This window comes from Peromyscus leucopus, chromosome 6 (assembly GCF_004664715.2).
Source record: "Peromyscus leucopus breed LL Stock chromosome 6, UCI_PerLeu_2.1, whole genome shotgun sequence".
NCBI lineage: Eukaryota > Metazoa > Chordata > Mammalia > Rodentia > Cricetidae > Peromyscus > Peromyscus leucopus.
The window spans coordinates 102,227,880-102,244,386 of record NC_051068.1 but is presented as its reverse complement, the minus strand read 5'-3'; the positions used below and the strand labels follow the sequence as shown (position 1 = coordinate 102,244,386).

At 46.3% G+C, this 16,507-nt stretch overlaps 1 protein-coding gene across 3 annotated transcripts in view; it reads right to left on the bottom strand.

Annotated features, from left to right (window-relative positions):
• Window positions 1–15,086, bottom strand: part of Elovl6 (ELOVL fatty acid elongase 6) — a 108,500-nt gene extending 93,414 nt beyond the window's left edge. The window contains exons 1-2 of one of the 3 annotated variants that reach the window (XM_028856655.2): window positions 14,940–15,086; window positions 14,433–14,553 (exon numbers count right to left, since the gene is read on the bottom strand). In XM_028856655.2, the coding sequence (XP_028712488.1) occupies window positions 14,433–14,521 (89 nt within the window). In that variant the 5' untranslated portion in view covers window positions 14,522–14,553; window positions 14,940–15,086. The other 2 variants (XM_028856649.2, XM_028856643.2) reach the window with 2 other exon arrangements.
• Window positions 15,087–16,507: the final 1,421 nt, after the last annotated feature.

Below are 16,507 nucleotides of genomic sequence, written 5' to 3'. Positions count from 1 at the left end.
TTTAGAAACAAACTATAGATGGAAAAGCTTTAAAGAGTTAGATGCAGAACACATACTTTTCTTTTCAACTGGGAGCTGTGCCTATGAGTTCAGAAACTGCTCTGGTCAGAACACTGCAACTTAATAAGTGGTAGTTTTAATACTGACAAATGTGAAAATGTGACTATGAAGCGATGAATAATTCTTATAGTTTATTCTGGGGTAGCTAATTGTTAGTGAACTTCTGCCAGGCAGTGGTGGCTCACATCTTTAATCCCAGCACTTGGGAGGCAGAGGCAGGTGGATCTCTGTGAGTTCGAGGCCAGCCTGGTCTACAGAGTGAGTGCTAGGGCAGCCAGGGATACTCAGAGAAACCCTGTGTCAAAAAACCAAAAAGAAAAATCTACAATAAGTAAGTTTCCCCACCAGCACTCAGGAGGCAGAGGCAGGTGTATCTTTGTGAGTTCAAGCCCAGCCTGGTCTACAGAGCAAGCTCCAGAACAGGTTCCAAAGCTACACAGAGAACTGTCTCGGGGGAAAAAAAAAAAAGAAAAGAAAAAGTTTCCCTTAAAAATTACTTGAAAGAGAATCCTGTCTTTTTTCCTAACACAAAAGAGTCACAATGTTGAGCAGATTAAGTGATTAAAGTACTGTAGGATAAATTATCTTTGTGAGGAAACAGTGTTTTAATGTTGTTCTGAAAAAGCCAAGTCTAATATGCCTAAAACATTAATCATCTTAATTCAACCAGTGTATGAATCATTAGCTTACTAATTCGCCTTAATACTGATTCTTCATAGCATTTATTTTCAATAACAAATCTATACTGAAAGAGCATTCTATTTTTCTAATCTACAGTTTGGTTTTTGCATTCACAAGTAAATACCCAGTATATAATTTAATGATGGTATTTCATCTAAATTTAGAAGGAAAAAAAAAGAAGAACCCTGAGTATCACTGACTGTTTATAGAGGTTTTTAAAAACTCTACCTAGATGACTTAGAACAGCTTTCAAGGACGTCTCTCTCCATCCACCCTGTTTCTTGGCATGGCCAGTAAGTAGACAGGGAAAGAGGGTTGACTTCCTAGAGCCTGGCTCACTTGCCAATCACAAGATAATGAAGATGGAAAACAAAACAAAACCAAACAAAAGACACCTTAACTTTCTGTCCATGAAGAAGTGACACTCCACCTCTCCCTAAGAGGGGGTTCTAGAAGCGGACAGATGCCAAAGCAATGCCCAGAACAACTGCCCCACCAGGCAGTCCTGCGAGAAAGCTGACAAGATTGTTCCACCCACATCATGCACGCTGTCTCCCTGGACCCACACCCTGGGACACACTGGCCGGTAACAGCCCTAATTTCAGCAACAAGATCCTTTTAGCCTCCCTAAATCTAGCCTAAGTGCCCTTCAGTGTGAGACACATTTGCTAATGAGGTATCCCAGGGATATGTGCAGCATGTTTCCAGGTGCCACAAGGTCCCTCGGCCAATTATGCTATCCATGCCTTCTCTCTAGGGAGAAGTTTATGTACAATCTTTCTTCTCTATTAGATTAGATAATTCTATCCGTAGGGAGCCCTAGCACCACTAGATCCATTCCTGGGCCTGTGCCTAAAAATATTAAGGTTAATTAATATCTTTTAACCTTCTCTCTTAAAGAATATGATCCTTTCTTACTAAAATAAGTAAACATATAAAATGACTACATAATTTATTGCTAGAGAAAGATCTTGAATATAATACCAAACTATGTTTCTCCTCTATCCTAACCCTTGCTCCTAACCCCTAACCTTAATCCAAGAAAGCACGTCCAGGGGGATTAAGACTGCAATTCATCGTCCTCTCAAACTGCTTCTCCACTTTACAATGTACTCACTTAAAAAACAGACTATTACCTGGCCCTAGGTGTTATACACATTTATACACAGTTTATATATCTAAACTGAAACTTTCTTTACCAAAACCCTGAGCATAACAACAAAGGTAAGACCTCAGAACTCACCCAAACCCAGAATATGATACAGACTGCCGGAAACAGAAAGAGACACCACCATTCATCATCTTTATACAGTGACATTGGAGCACTGTTTTATACTTTCTCCCAGGCTCTCCACCAACTTTTCCTCCTGTATATTTGAGTCTACCTTTCCACACTCAACTTCAGGGAACTCCTTTTTTAAATGTCATTTCTTTCTGAGTGGAGTGGATGGTTCAAGTACCTAGAAAAGAACTAATCGCCCCCTCACCACCAAATTAGCAAGTGTCCCTTAAAAGTTAGTCACACCAAACTGACATCTTTTCCTCTTAAAAATAAGACCACCGGACACAATTGAGACAAGTGTTTTCAAGACACTCAACCCTCTCCCGCAACTCAGGAAGGAAATAAAAAGATGTTTCAGATAACAGGCAGATACATCTGGACTTGGATGAGAGCCCTGGGCACTGAATGTATATATCCATTTTTCTAGTCAATACACAAATGTATGTAGCTATTGGTAAATGAATAAATACTGTGGCCAGCACAGACTTAGTGCTTAGCAGGAGAGAAAACAGTAATCTTTTTATGAACAAGTGAGAGTACAACCCAAGGAAAGAAGAATAGATTTTGACAGGCTGGGCAGCCGGCCGCAGAAGCAGGTAACTTTAGTACAGTCAGAGGGCGGAAGAGCTTCTCAAAAGAATGATATCTGTCTAGGAAACAATGGGAACCACTCAAAGTTTTTAAGCACAGAAACAATATGATCAAACCTGAGGCTTAGCTCCTAATGCCCAGGAGGAGGCAAGCATTAGTAACAGAGGGAACGACACAGTGGTAGAGGCAGGAGGTCGAAAGGAAGTAGATCACACCAGAGACCTGGTTGTGATCTCCAGCTGGGAGAGAAGCAGGGGTGAAGATAGATGAAGGTGAGGAGTCTGAAATCCAGGGTTTAGGGAGCCAGCCCCGCAGAAATGCAGGACAGCACCAAGGCACAGGAAGCAGAGCTTTTCCACCTGTCTGGGACCCTCCCCAGTGGATGCCTGCAATTTGCACATAGAGTAAGGGAGAATGCAGGAAAGTAAGGCCCGGATACCTGACTAAAGAGTGAAAACATAAATTATGCTTCTTTCTAGTCAGTACAAAAATACTTCAACAATTTTAGGGACCTAGAGAACAACCAGGTACCACCAAAGAGGTACCGTCACATCATCAGGAAGGAATAGCAAAATACAGGCTCAAGACAGCAGTAGTTTTGAAAATATGAACACAAGCCAGGCAGTGGTGGTGCACACCTTTAGTCTCAGCACTCAGAAGGCAGAGGCAGATGGATCTCTGAATTCGAGGCCAGCCTGGTCTATGGAACGAGTTCCAGGACAACCAGGGCTACACAGAGAAACCTGCTCTTGAAGGCAAAAACAAAACAAAACAAAAAACCACCAACTACAACTGAACACAACCCTGGTTCACTGGTGTGGCAGGACGCTCACACTTTCTACAATTTCATATACAGTAGGAATCTGGGGAAGATCTCCAGCCCTTCCTCCAAGCAAGTCTCTAATACAGGCTCCCTCATTTGAATGTATCAGTGTCAGATTTTCATAATCTTCAATAAATTTCTTAGTAGTATCCTAATAAAAAGTATTTAACTGCTCTAACCCAAAGATGCCCAATTGTTTATTTTTAAAAGTATCTACATAGATTACCAGGGGACTACAAATAGCATTTGAGGAATGCCTAAGAAAGGCTTAGGGAGGGGTCAGAACTGGCATTTTAAAATATGGACTGGTGGCCTTGCAAAAGAATAAAGTACAGTTAGAGTCAACCATGAAAGACTTTTTTAAAAGATGGTAGCTTTTGGATCAATATATAGAAGAATCCTTAGTCGTAGGGAACCTCAAGCAGTAAGAGTCACCCAGAGAGGAGAGGACTGAGAGCAGCTGAAGGAAGTTCTCCGTTTCTGAACCTGGACCATCAAGTCAAAAATAATGCATTGCTGGGCATGAAGTTCAGGGGCGGAGCACTTGCCTAGTGTGTGTGTGTGTGTGTGTGTGTGTGTGTGTGTGTGTGTGTGTCAGTGTCGTGATTGTGTGTGCTGTTAAAGAATACGAAGAATTGCAGCCAGGCGGTGGTGGCGCACGCCTTTAATCCCAGCTCTCGGGAGGCAGAGGCAGGCGGATCTCTGTGAGTTCGAGGCCAGCCTGGGCTACCAAGTGAGCTCCAGGAAAGGCGCAAAGCTACACAGAGAAACCCTGTCTCGAAAAAAAAAAAAAAAAAAGAAAAAAGAAAAAGAAAAAAAAAAGAAACCAATGTTAGCATTCTGACCTGCCCCTTGGCGTCGCCATGTGTCTTGATGTAAAAACCTCATTTTAAGAAAAAATCCTCCCCTTCCTCTTTCTCTTCTACCTTTCCTCCCAAGAAGTGTGCAGCCTCGACCCCCACTTCCTCTCTCCTCTCCGTCTTCGTCTCTCTATTATAAAGAAACATTTCCACGCGGATGCAGTGTCTGAGTCTTGAATGACTGCCCACCGCTGCCCGCTGCCCGCTGCCATGCCCGTCAGCCCGCCACTTCATCTGCCCAGCATGCCAGCATGGCTCCCTGCACTCGTAGGACATTCTGGTCCAGCCAGCTGGGGATCCCCCAGGAGTGCAAATTCCTAACACTGATAACCTAAGAACTAGATAACACGTGCTTTACATCTCTGCTCCCCTTTAGCCGCAAGGCAAGCCAGAGGCCTCCACTGTAGCCCACCTAGCAAAGCCCTGCCTGAACAAGCAAACAGAAAAAAAACACCCTTGTCCGCTTACCCTGGGCTCAACCGTAAAAGAACCTAATATGGGATATTGCCAAATTTTAGTCAACAGCCAGGCCTCTGCCACCAAATCAAAGATTCTTTGAACAATGACCAAATATTTCACAAAAGCATTTTTACAGTTCCCAGATGTTCAGGCACCATCATTTCATTGACTGGTAAAGCAATTTTATCATTGGCGTAACATGTAGAAAGACAGCATGCATTACTAAGGTAATTCCAGGTCCTTTACAGAAAACAGATTAGCAAACAGTGTCCGTTGCTAGGCTGTCTGTCCTTCATACCGTTCATTAGGTGTGATGGCAGAAAAAGCAGCCTCTCAAAATGTTTCAAAATGTGATCGGCGAAGGCCTCTGATGCAACCATATTTACATTATCAATGTTTTCTCTTGCCAAGATCTTTCAAAGTGGATTATAGATTTTTTTCCAGGTGGAGATGAAGCCATATTCCCTCCTATCCCTCGGGACCCACCCGTGGGCACCTGTCAGTTTGTAGGGCTGACACGGAGCCATCTGGAGTTACCTAAGAAACTGCATTATGATTCCAAAGACTCCTCTTCTCTCCTGAACCCACAGAGACCATGGTGAAGGACTGTAAGAGTGACGTGGTGAGCACAGCACTGGAGACCAGACACACTTCGTCTCATTTAATCCCCTCGGCCTGCAGACAGATGACTTCCTCCCATCACCTTGGCCAACCGGAAGCCAAACGGGAACAGCAAGAAAGCATCTCCAGCTTGGAGAGGAGAGAAGCAAAGCAGAGACCACCCACCTTCCACACAGTGGAGCAAGAACCTCCAGCCATTCGAGGTCAGCCTGGGCTACAGAGTGAGGTTCCAGGACAGGCTCCAAAGTGACACAGAGAAACCCTGTCTCAAAAAAAAAAAAAAAAAAAAAAAAACACAACCTCCAGCCAGCTACCCCGAATCCACAGCCTATGCACTCACCACTGCACCATCTTGCCATAGCAAGTGCTCACTACCAGACCCATGAAAACTTGAAGAGTACAGTAGTAAGGAGGTTTGAAGTTGGCAGGAAGCCAAAGAAACGCACAACCTGTCTATATCAAGATGAAGCCAATGCCCTCCTTCCTGAAGCAGCTGGCCCGAGGGTTACAAAACCCACAAGCACAGATGTTTCAACTGATTTGATACAAAATATATCTTTACTGAATACACTACACTGGTCTCTTCTTTTTTTTTAAAGACCAGGTCTTACTATGTAACTCTGGCTTTTCTAGAACTCACTCTGTAAACCAGGCTGGCCTTGAACTCAGAGCTCTCTCTACCTGTCTCTGCCTCCAAGTGCTGGGATTAAAGGTGTGTGCCACTATCCAGCCACTAAACTGGTTTCTAATCTGCTCAACTATGTAATTAGTGCAGTAGAGGCCATACTAATCCTCCCAGAGAAGTGCATATCTCCCTAATGCATCCTAAGGTATTCAACTAGCTGGGTGGACAAGGACAGGAAGAATAATTTACAGGAACAAAAGGCAAGCAGACAGAAACCCAATCTCTCTGGACACCGTAAAGTAGAAATTAAAATGATGGGATATCATTCTGTCCTTACCAACTTATTCAAGATTTTTAACATGAAATCATCTTCTTTGTTACAAGTCTAAATACTGCCCATCCTTACCAGAGTATGAATTGATCCAACTTCTCTAGATAGCGGCCCTACTGTAAACATCGTAATTTGTTTGTTTGTTTGTTTGTTTTGTTTTGTTTTTTTCTGAGACAGGGTTTCTCTGTGTAGCTTTGCGCCTTTGCTGGAACCCATTCTGTAGCCCAGGCTGGCCTTGAACTCACAGAGATCCTCCCGAGTGCTGGGGCTTGGCGCGAGCCACCACCGCCCAGCTCATAATCTTTTAAATTAGGACTTACATTGCTCCAAAGGAAATTACTGAGTAAACGGATAAATATATAAAGACGCTCATCCTCATCTTGGGGCAGGAGCAATGGCTCAGAGGTCCAAAGCACTTACCATTCCTGTAGTCAACTCAAGTTTAACCCAAGTTGAATTCCCAGTACCCACATGGTGATTCACAAGCACCTATAGCTCCAGTTCCAGGGAGTCTAACACCCTCTTTCCGACTTCTGAGAGTGCCAGGCAGGCACCTGGTGCACATACGTGCAAGCAGACACTCATAAGACAAAAATAAATAAATCTGAAGATGTTCAAAGAATAATAACAAGATACTAGAAATACAACACTATATATTAAGAATGTTGACCTAAGCTGGGTGGTGATGGCACATGCTCTTTGATCACTGCGCTCAGGAGGCAGAGGCAGGCGGATCTCTGAGTTCGAGGCCAGCATGGTCTACAGGGTGAGTTCCAGGACAGCCAGACCTGGACAGACAGACAAACTACTAATGTTTTATATGTAAAGATAAAACCAGCAACATAGAAAGGGGGGAGAGACAGTGTGAAAATGCCAACTACCCAGTGCAATGCCTGGCACACGCATCAGATGCCTTAATGGAGAGAAAAGCCTTGGAAAGAGAATTGAAGGAAATGTGTGGAAAGAGCGGCGGTTACCTAAGAATTAAAAGTGCTTTTCCCCTGGCTGTTTCTCTTAAGTGACTTTATTTATGTTTCCTATAACACCCACTTTTGTTGCTTTAGAGCCAGGGAAAGTTTCAAAAACAAAATTTAAGAGGTTTTTTTAAGCACTCACACTGTGGAGCTGACCTCTGAGAGCAGGACAATACCCAGCCAGTGCACCTGCAGACCAGAGACTGTTACCAGCAACTGAAACCTTCCCCCAGAAAAGCGCGGCCACCGGCATCACCTGGGGGATGCAGAAGCATCAGAGGAGCAAGAGGCGGACATCACAAAGGGACAGAGAGCACTGTTAGTGCCAAAGCCTAAGGGATGTTCCAACTCTCTGGGCCAGTGTTTTGGATCACACTGTCAATATCTTATTACTCAAGTGTCATTAAAGGTGCTGAAACTCAGGAACAAGCAGTGTTCAGAAAGCAATGCTTGCAGGGGGGTTAAAGTATTTACATGTTCACACTGTACCAAGGAAAGCGAACAAGGGCTTTCTGTAGTCACTCTGGGCTGTAAGTGTTTAGGAGACACTTGTAGATCATTGACTAAAACCACAGGAATGAGCCGGGCAGCAGTGGCACACGCCTTTAATCCCAGCACTCGGGAGGCAGAGCCTCTCTGTGAGTTCGAGGTCAGCCTGGTCTACAGAGCGAGATCCAGGATAGGCACCAAAAACTACACGGAGAAACCCTGTCTGGAAACACTACCCCCCCCCAAAAAAAAAAAAAAACCCACAGGAATGTTTTAGAGTAGCTAAGTTTTTGTGTGTATTGTCGTACTGACTGGACATTTATTAATATTTAAACAATAGGATGATTGGGCCTGTGTGACGCCTTCCCCAGTCTGAGCTTTAGGTAGACCAGAAGCTTATTTTTTCACTTGTCCCTCTAGGGACACACACACATAGAACCTGTTTTCTTCTGCGTAGAAAAGCAGTACAAGTTTAGTTCATCAATGATCTCAAAAGAAACGCTGCAATCAGTAAGCAGCCGCTATTAACATCCTTCCACCAAATCAAAGGAAACCTAATCTACGTCCCTACCTCCTTACTTCTATAACCAAAAAGTCACATAAAGTTGAGGGGAAAACAACCAAGTTGAAGTGGAAGGCACTTTCCTTTTATTGGGCTTCCTTCTTACTCTCTTTTTTCTTTTCTTTCTTTCTTTTTTTTTTTTTTTTTTTTTGGTTTTTCAAGACGGGGTTTCTCTGTAGCTTTGCGCCTTTTCTGGATCTTGCTCTGTACACCAGGCTGGCCTTGAACTCACAAAGATCTGCCTGCCTCTGCCTCCCAAGTGCTGGGATTAAAGGCATGCGCCACCACTGCCCAGTCCTTCTTACCCTCTTAAGGACATCTAAGCCAGTTTCTCTGTACTCTGTGATCTGTCACCATGTACCTGTAACAGTATTCAGTGGCTTCAACAGAAGTCTCAAAATAGAAGTAAAACAAGTTTGGGGGACAAATCTTTTCATCAGCTCTTTGCTGTTTTCATTAAGCCTCCCAAAATAGGACCCTGAAATCCCAACTTCAAAGCATCCAGTGCCACTGACCACCCTTCACCTGGACATCCGTCACTCTAGTTAGCCTTTCCCATGTATTCAACATCCCTGTACAGAAGCTAAGCAACTGGGCTGACCAGACAGAAAAGAGGATTTTAACAATTATTAACCATTAAACAAACAAAAAATATAGTAGGCCCCAATTATTGCTGTCCCATCCCCCCCAACACACACACACAAGGTTGTCTAAAAGAATCAGGAGTAGTGGCCGGATGGTGGTAGCACACACCTTTTATCCCAGTGCTTGGGAAGTGGAGGCAGGCAGATGTCTCTGAGTTCAAGGCCAGCCTGGTCTACAGAGCTAGTTCCAGGACAGCCAGTAAGTACTACACAAAGAAACCCCATCTCAAGAAAAAAAAAAAAAAAAAAAGAATGATTAGTAGTATGGGTAACTGTTCTATGTACATGTCTGAGTTCACCTAACAAAGATACCGGGAAGCAAATGGGAGTTGGCAGATCTGAATGCATGAAAGAGCAAAGGGAAGTGCCGAGGCAAGCTTAATAGACTGCTGACTGACTCCTATCAATAAAAAGTAGCCCGGCTCACCCATCCATATGTGAAAGATTAAATAAATCACCAAGGAAGTTATTTTGGAAAACTAATTTCAGAAAGCACGTGGACCTAACATATTCCAGATCACTGACATAGATCATCTTCATTTTCCTTTGCTGGCTAATGACTAACTGAGGGGGGAGGGGGTTATTTCTTCTGCAGTGTTTGAAGGCCTCCTTCCCCTCATGCAGTTTTTCTCGGGATGAGCCCTCTTTCACGGAAATACATAAAGCAACTGTTGGATATGCAGTGGGTTGACTTTGGGGTTCAATTCTAGTGTGTACCATGACACCTTTAGAATCAACAGTGAAAAGGCAACCAGCAATTTCCCAGAAGCAACACCACCAACTGCACAGGAAGCCTGTGCAAAAATAAACAAACAACAAAAAACAAACAAAAACCCCTTCATTCCCACATACTAACTAACACAAACATACAGGTAGATAAGAGACTAATAACCAAGTAATCTATCTGTGTAAGTCTGGCTTTCATCCCTGAAACCCTGAACAAGGAAAGACCTGAGTACTTGAAAGTTCAGGTCAAAGTTCCCACACAGCCTTTTATTATTACTTCCTGTGTTATGTGAACCATGGTTCTCTTCCCTATAAAAGTGAGAGCCTTACCCCTCTTATCATATATGGCATTTGAACACACACACACACACACACACACACACACACACACACACACACGTGCACTGAAGTTCACTGGAAGGCTATCAGTTCCTTAAGAGCCCCAGTTACCATGAGCTATGATTCTCCAAAATACGAGGCAGCTACAGACAGAGTTCAATATGGACAGAGTATTTTCCTAGGCAGTCAAGCCAAATCACACTTCCTGTAATGTTAATAACCACTCATGGTCTTCCAGCACTTTCCTCAGAGGTATACAGCAAGTCACATGGAAAAATTCTAGAACAATTCAAAGTCGTTCTCTCTACAGGAAAAAACACCCAAAGCTATCCATTTGAAAAAATGTAAACAGCTAACACAGGTTTATATCGTTCTGGAACCCTGACATGCTGTGTCTCATTACTTTATAAACTTCATATACAGAAGAATATAGACGTGCAAAGTCAGTTTTCCCCCTTCAGTAAAAATAAAAATGTTCCCTCTGCTGGATAGCATTTCATTCTAAAACTTCGTCTCATAACCCTAGAATACAGAACAGAAAATGTGAAGAAAAAAAAAACAATAAAAGCCTTCAAGAAATCACCGCAGGAGGAGAGGAGAAAGTCAGAAAAACATACAAAGCACTCAAAGCTGGTCATGTGGAGGATGCCCGGAGAGGGGGAGGGCTTCAGGAGTTTCTAGGCAAGCCCTTTGATGACATCACCCCACATACATAATGTTACAGCAGTCAGCACAGGCCTCCCGCTTTCCTATTGGTGAACAGCGTGTCAGCCGACATCAGAAGATAATCATCATTGGCCAGACAATTACAACCGGAGCAACTAGCATCCACAGTCATTAGCACAAACCTGGCAGGCTGCAGGCAGGGAGAAGACACAGCCTGCTTTCCTTCTCAATGAAGTTTGTGTCTCCTTTCCAGTCTTTCCGAGGACGGGACAACAGCTGGGTGACTCTGCTCCCTAGCCAGCACCATTTACCAACTGAGTCAGCTATTAGTGAGCACAGGAGGTAAAGGCGAGGCATCTCAAAGAACAAAATGCTTCTCTGTCAACGCTGTTAACCCAAGGGCCGGCCTTTCAGTCTAAAACTGCAAAACGTTATTTGGAGCTGAAAAGCAGGCATTTTCCTCTACCTCATGTTAGAAAGGGCACCAGATAATATTACCCAGGATATTTTTAACTGGGTAATATTTTCAAGTTATGACATGGGGTGATTTTCCAGGGGAACACATACTTCCTACTTTGCACTGAAATTGCCATTCCAATCTAGTCTCTCTCTCTATATATATATATGAAACTATTTGTTCCAAAAATAAAGTCTACAATATTTCGTATCTAGGCCAGTAAGTATCAGGCTAAACATTCAAAGCAGCAATAAACCTCACAAGCTTTCTCAGTCCAGCCCTCAAGTTTACACATAAAGCACTCTAAAACCTGGGGCCCCATTCTATGAATGGGTGCTGAGGTAAGCATTATGGGGTGACTTTTACCAGTCCCTATTTTGAGCCCTCCTAAATGATGCTAGTTAGTGCATTCAGACTACTCAATGCAAGGCACTATACCTAGCTTCCCTAGTCCTCTCCCCCAGACTTCTGATGCTCTTGCAGGTTACTCAGTGGAGATACCGTTACAATTATCCGGCTTTGCTTAGACTAGGTCTAAGATTTAAAAAAAAAATGCTACAAATCAGTTCTCTAAAGATAGGAGCTTCTCTACCTGTTTTTCCTCCAGAAGCTATTTCTAAGCATTCTAAGTGACCAGGTCGAGTTAAAATGAGCCTTCATGATTTTCCAGCCATCAACTCTCCTCTCAAGAGGGTCTATAAGCCTTTGTGACGGCACTCTCTTCTCAGGACAACATGAGAAAAAATCCTTCATTTTGTTCAAGACGTTTTGGTTCTCGGGGGTTCTCTTGAGAGAGCAGGTGGAAGAGGCTTCGAAGGAAAAGTAGTGAGGTAGAAAGGGAAAGTGATGAGGACGAGCAACGAAGGGGTAGATCCTTCCACTGTAATATGCAATCCAAGAATATAAAGTCAAAGATCAAAAGGCAGGAAGGGCATACATTCTACAGTGTGACTAGAGAGCAGGGTTCAAACCCCAAAAAGGCAAGCATGCTCCAGGCGGCATGGATACTATGGGCAGGTACTACTGGCGGCAAAATGCGCGTTTTAATCACAGGACTTTGCAAGCATCTTCCATGAATAAGGCGCACTGCTAAGTGCTTTGCAGAATGGGGGATGGGGGGCAGAACCTTGCCCTCATCAGCCCATGATCGGCTACTAGAAGCCACAGGCACATATGTAAATATCCACCTCTTAAAAAGACAGGAAAAAGGGACTGTTCAAGAGCTAAGAAACATCAATCAGAGATTAACAAGAGAAAAGAAACTGGTGATTTGGGTCATTTTCAATTCCAAGAGGACTAAGGACCTGTCCGGTTCCGACAAGAGTGGCTGTCACTTATTGGGTGTCCACAGAAAGAGGCGGGAAATGGTCCTGGGGCAGGCACAGGAAGTAGCCTGGGGCGGGGAGTGGGGGGGGGGGCGCAACAAATAGAGACCGTATTCACCACGGTGTTGCAAGAAATGTCGGACAGTGAGTGCCATGCTCCTGCAAAGGCTGGGAAAGCCGATTTCTGAAAGGCAGGCCCAAGTGGGATGCAGCAAGCGAGTGCTAACACACGTTGGGAAATGGGACCGGCGGGCTACTGGAGGAGGCAGGCAGGCGAGAGCAGAGCCGCAAGGGACCGTGACACACGGCCTTAGAGAATTCTAGGCTAGAAGCCCCAGGCTAAGGAGCTGTTCTCGGGCCACCGCCCCCCAAAGCCCCGGGCGGGAGGAGGAAGTGCACCTCTAGGACCCTTGAACGCCCGCACCAAGGGGCTGGGCTTCCTGCTGCGCCCTGGCCTCCCTATAGCCGCCCCCTTACGGAGAGATCGAGACTCCCGGGGTGCAATCACCCTCCAGATCCAGGCCCGCACCCTCGGCCTCGGCGTCCGGGAGGACGCCAGCGACAGCATCAAGCCAGCTCCGGGGCTCGGGCCTCCGGCGGGCAGCCGCCATGCCGCAGCCCAAGTCGCGCGCCCCGGAGCCAGGCTCCGCCCGGCCGCCGCCGTAAACCGCCCAAGGGCCCAACTCGCAGGCTGAAGGCCAAGGGTGGGCGCGAAGGGGCGGGAGCCGCGAACCGTGGGCCGGACGGAGGAAATCCATCTCCCGGCCTCCGCCGCCCGCACCCCCGCCGGCTACTGCCACCACCCGCCCCAGTCCCGGGCGCGCCAGCGTCTCCGGTTTCCCATTGATGAATGGAGGGAGGGAGGCAGGTCGCGAGCGCCCTCGCACGCGGCAGCGGAACCTCCCCCGAGTCCAGAAGCCCCCAGAGGGCCAGCCACTGCGCGGCCGGGGGATCGCAGGGCTTGCACTGAACGGGAGGGAAACGTCTCCACCACAGCACCGTCTGCGGGGGAAGGAGGGACCTCCCTTGTTAAATATTGCAAGGTGACACTGGATCGCCTCCCACTCGGGGATCTTTTTTTTTTTTTCTCCAAAAGACTGACAGAGGGAATACAGTAAACAAGATGTTCTCTCAGATTCCAAGTTCTGGGAAAGGACCCCCAAGACTGCCTGGCAAGACCTTCCTAGTACCCAAACTCTGGCCGCTCCGCACTGAGAAGTGTGTCCAAAAGGCGTTTCCTTTACACAGAAACTTAATAATGGCGTGGCTCCACTTGCTCGGGTTCATTCATTTTTATTGCGGTTTTCATTGTCCCCTCTTGCCCGATGTCTTTAAGAAACCGGAAAGTAATCGGCGTGGGGAAGGGGTCCTGGACCCCAGGCATCTACAGCTGGGGGCGGCAGTCAGGGGAGGGCAGTGAAGTGAGAGGACTACAAGGAGAAAGGAAGGACACGAGGGATGGGGAGAGGGAGAGGACCAGAGAGAGGTGGGTTGGAGAGGGTTAAAGGCAGCGGAGACCGGGTCCTCCCTCCACTGCCTTGCACGCTCCAGTTGCCGGAGACCAAGCAAAACCCCCAAATCTAGGCGAAAGCCGGGAGACAGACAGCACAGGTGGGGTATCTGGATTGTAGCATGCGTCTATCTCCCTTGTCTCTCGTATACCATTCCAGGCACACATAGTCTATGGTCTACGTTATATAATCTACACAAAGATGCCCGCGTGGCCGCGGCTCAGACAGGGCACCCCCAAACTGCACACTTCATGCAGCCTCAGACTCCTGCAGACATGAGACTCGAGTACTCCTCGATCAGCTTGCTGGCTGCTGCCGTCAATCCACCGCTCCGCTCACGCTCTCATCGGGAATACCGACATTTATGCACTCCCGGGAACAGTATCACGCGAAAAGCATCACCTACCAGTTTTCCTGCATCCACTGGATGGCTTCATTCTCGTTGAACTGCTTTTCGAATTCATATTCTTGTAAAGTCAACACTGACATGTTCATTGGGGCTGATCTTCGGAGTCGCTACGTGTTCTCTATACAAAATAAAAAAATCTGTAAAGAGCCTTTTATTTTGAGTGCTCTCCTGTCTGCTTCCCCCTCCCACCCCCCTAGGTAGTGCCCCGCCGTCAGTCTCCTTGGCGGATCTCTCTCCCGGCCTCTCAGCTACATCCAGGGTTGAGCATTGCCTGCGCCTCGGCTCCCAGCTCCTGGCTCAGGGGCTCTCCTCCCGGCGTCCGCATCCACCGTAGGAGGAAATGAATGCCTTGCGGTCTTAGTGCCCGCACGTTTGTCCATCACGCTTTTTACTCGTCTACAGGGAAATCTCCTCCCCCTCGTGCGATCGGGAAAATTAACCCTTTGCGCGAGAGGGCGCAGAAGAGCAAGACCTCCCCTCGCCCTGGGGGACAGTTTTGTTTACCAGAAGGTGGTTGGAGGAGTGGAGGAAGGGCGCCGAGAGGGAGGAAGTTGCCTGGAGGTCATCCACAAGCCCCTTCGCAACCTCGTGGGCCGCCTTGTCTGGCCTTTGAATGAAGTTCAGCGTTCAAGGCGCAGCTGGGAGACGCGTGGACCCGAAAGCTTGACGAGTAAACAATTGGGAAATAGTAAAACCTGCCAGGTCTCTCGCATGAGAACTCCTGGCAAATGAACGTGAAGATCACTCTAGGCGAGCGCGCCTCCCCGACCCCGCAGCAGCTTTTGAGACCACCTTCACGGGACAACTTGGGCGTGTTCTCATGTTGACCGCGGGACCAGGTGGCCCGCGGACCCTTTAGGTCACATGCAGAAGGGATGCTGAAGATGAGGACCTGGGGAGTCAAGGGTGACTGGGAGGCGGAAGTGGAAGAGCCAAGAAGAGTTAGATGGAAGGTTTGGGTACATGGGGGGGGGGGATAATTAGCGAACAAAGAGGGAAGGAATTTGGCAAACAGAATTAGGCCAATTCTACTGGTCTAAAGCCAAAACTTTATCTGTATGCTTTGCTTTAGTTCTGCTTTATTCTTGTTCTCCCAGGAAGAACAGATTAAAAAAGGAGAGGGCATGAGTATCATGCCAATCCCTCTGAACACGCATCACACAGAAACATCGTTTTAACCTTACCTTTCCCATATACCTCTCTTATTTTCCTGGGAGATAGAATTTCCTATTCCTAAAAGAGCGAACGAAGTGAGAGACAATGAGGTACCTAATAATACAATATTTGGATCCAACCATAAACAAAAGGTAGTGATCAGCAACCTATTAGTTTAATTTTTTAATGTTTTGGGATTTTTTGTTTGTTTGTTTTTTGTTTTTTTGAGACAAGGTTTCTCTGTGTAGTTTTGTGCCTTTTCCTGGAACTTACTTTGTAGACCAGGCTGGCCTCGAACTCACAGATACTCGCCTGCCTCTGCTTCCCGAGTGCTGGGATTACAGGCGTGGGCCACCACCGCCCGGCCATGTTTTTGGTTTTAGAGACAGGATTTCTCTTTGTGGCCCTGCTGTCCTGAAACTTGCTCGGTAGTCCAGACTGGCTTTGAACTCAGAAATCCGCTTGACTGCCTCAGGAGTTCAGGGATTAAAGGCATGTGCCACTGTGGCCCAGCTGACAACCTATTAATACCCTCTGTGATGTACATTTCCTCACCTACCAACTAGTGGGAAGACAGGGCTCTTCATCCAAATGTAGAATAGAAAATTCTAGCCTTTGAAAGAGGAAACTGGAAGAAAGATCTCTGTAAATAAGGAAGGTATTTTTTTTAACCAGATTTTTTGGTTTTTGTTTTTCGAGACAGGGTTTCTCTATGTAGCTTTAGAGCCTGTCCTGGAACTCACAGAGATCCGCCTGCCTCTGCCTCCCAAGTGCTGGGATTACAGGCGTGCGCCACCACCGCCCGGCCAGATTTTTTTTTAAAGATTTATTTATTTATTATGTATACAGCATATATGACTGCAGGCCAGAAGAGGGCACGAGATCTCATTACAGATGGTTGTGAGCCACCATGTGGT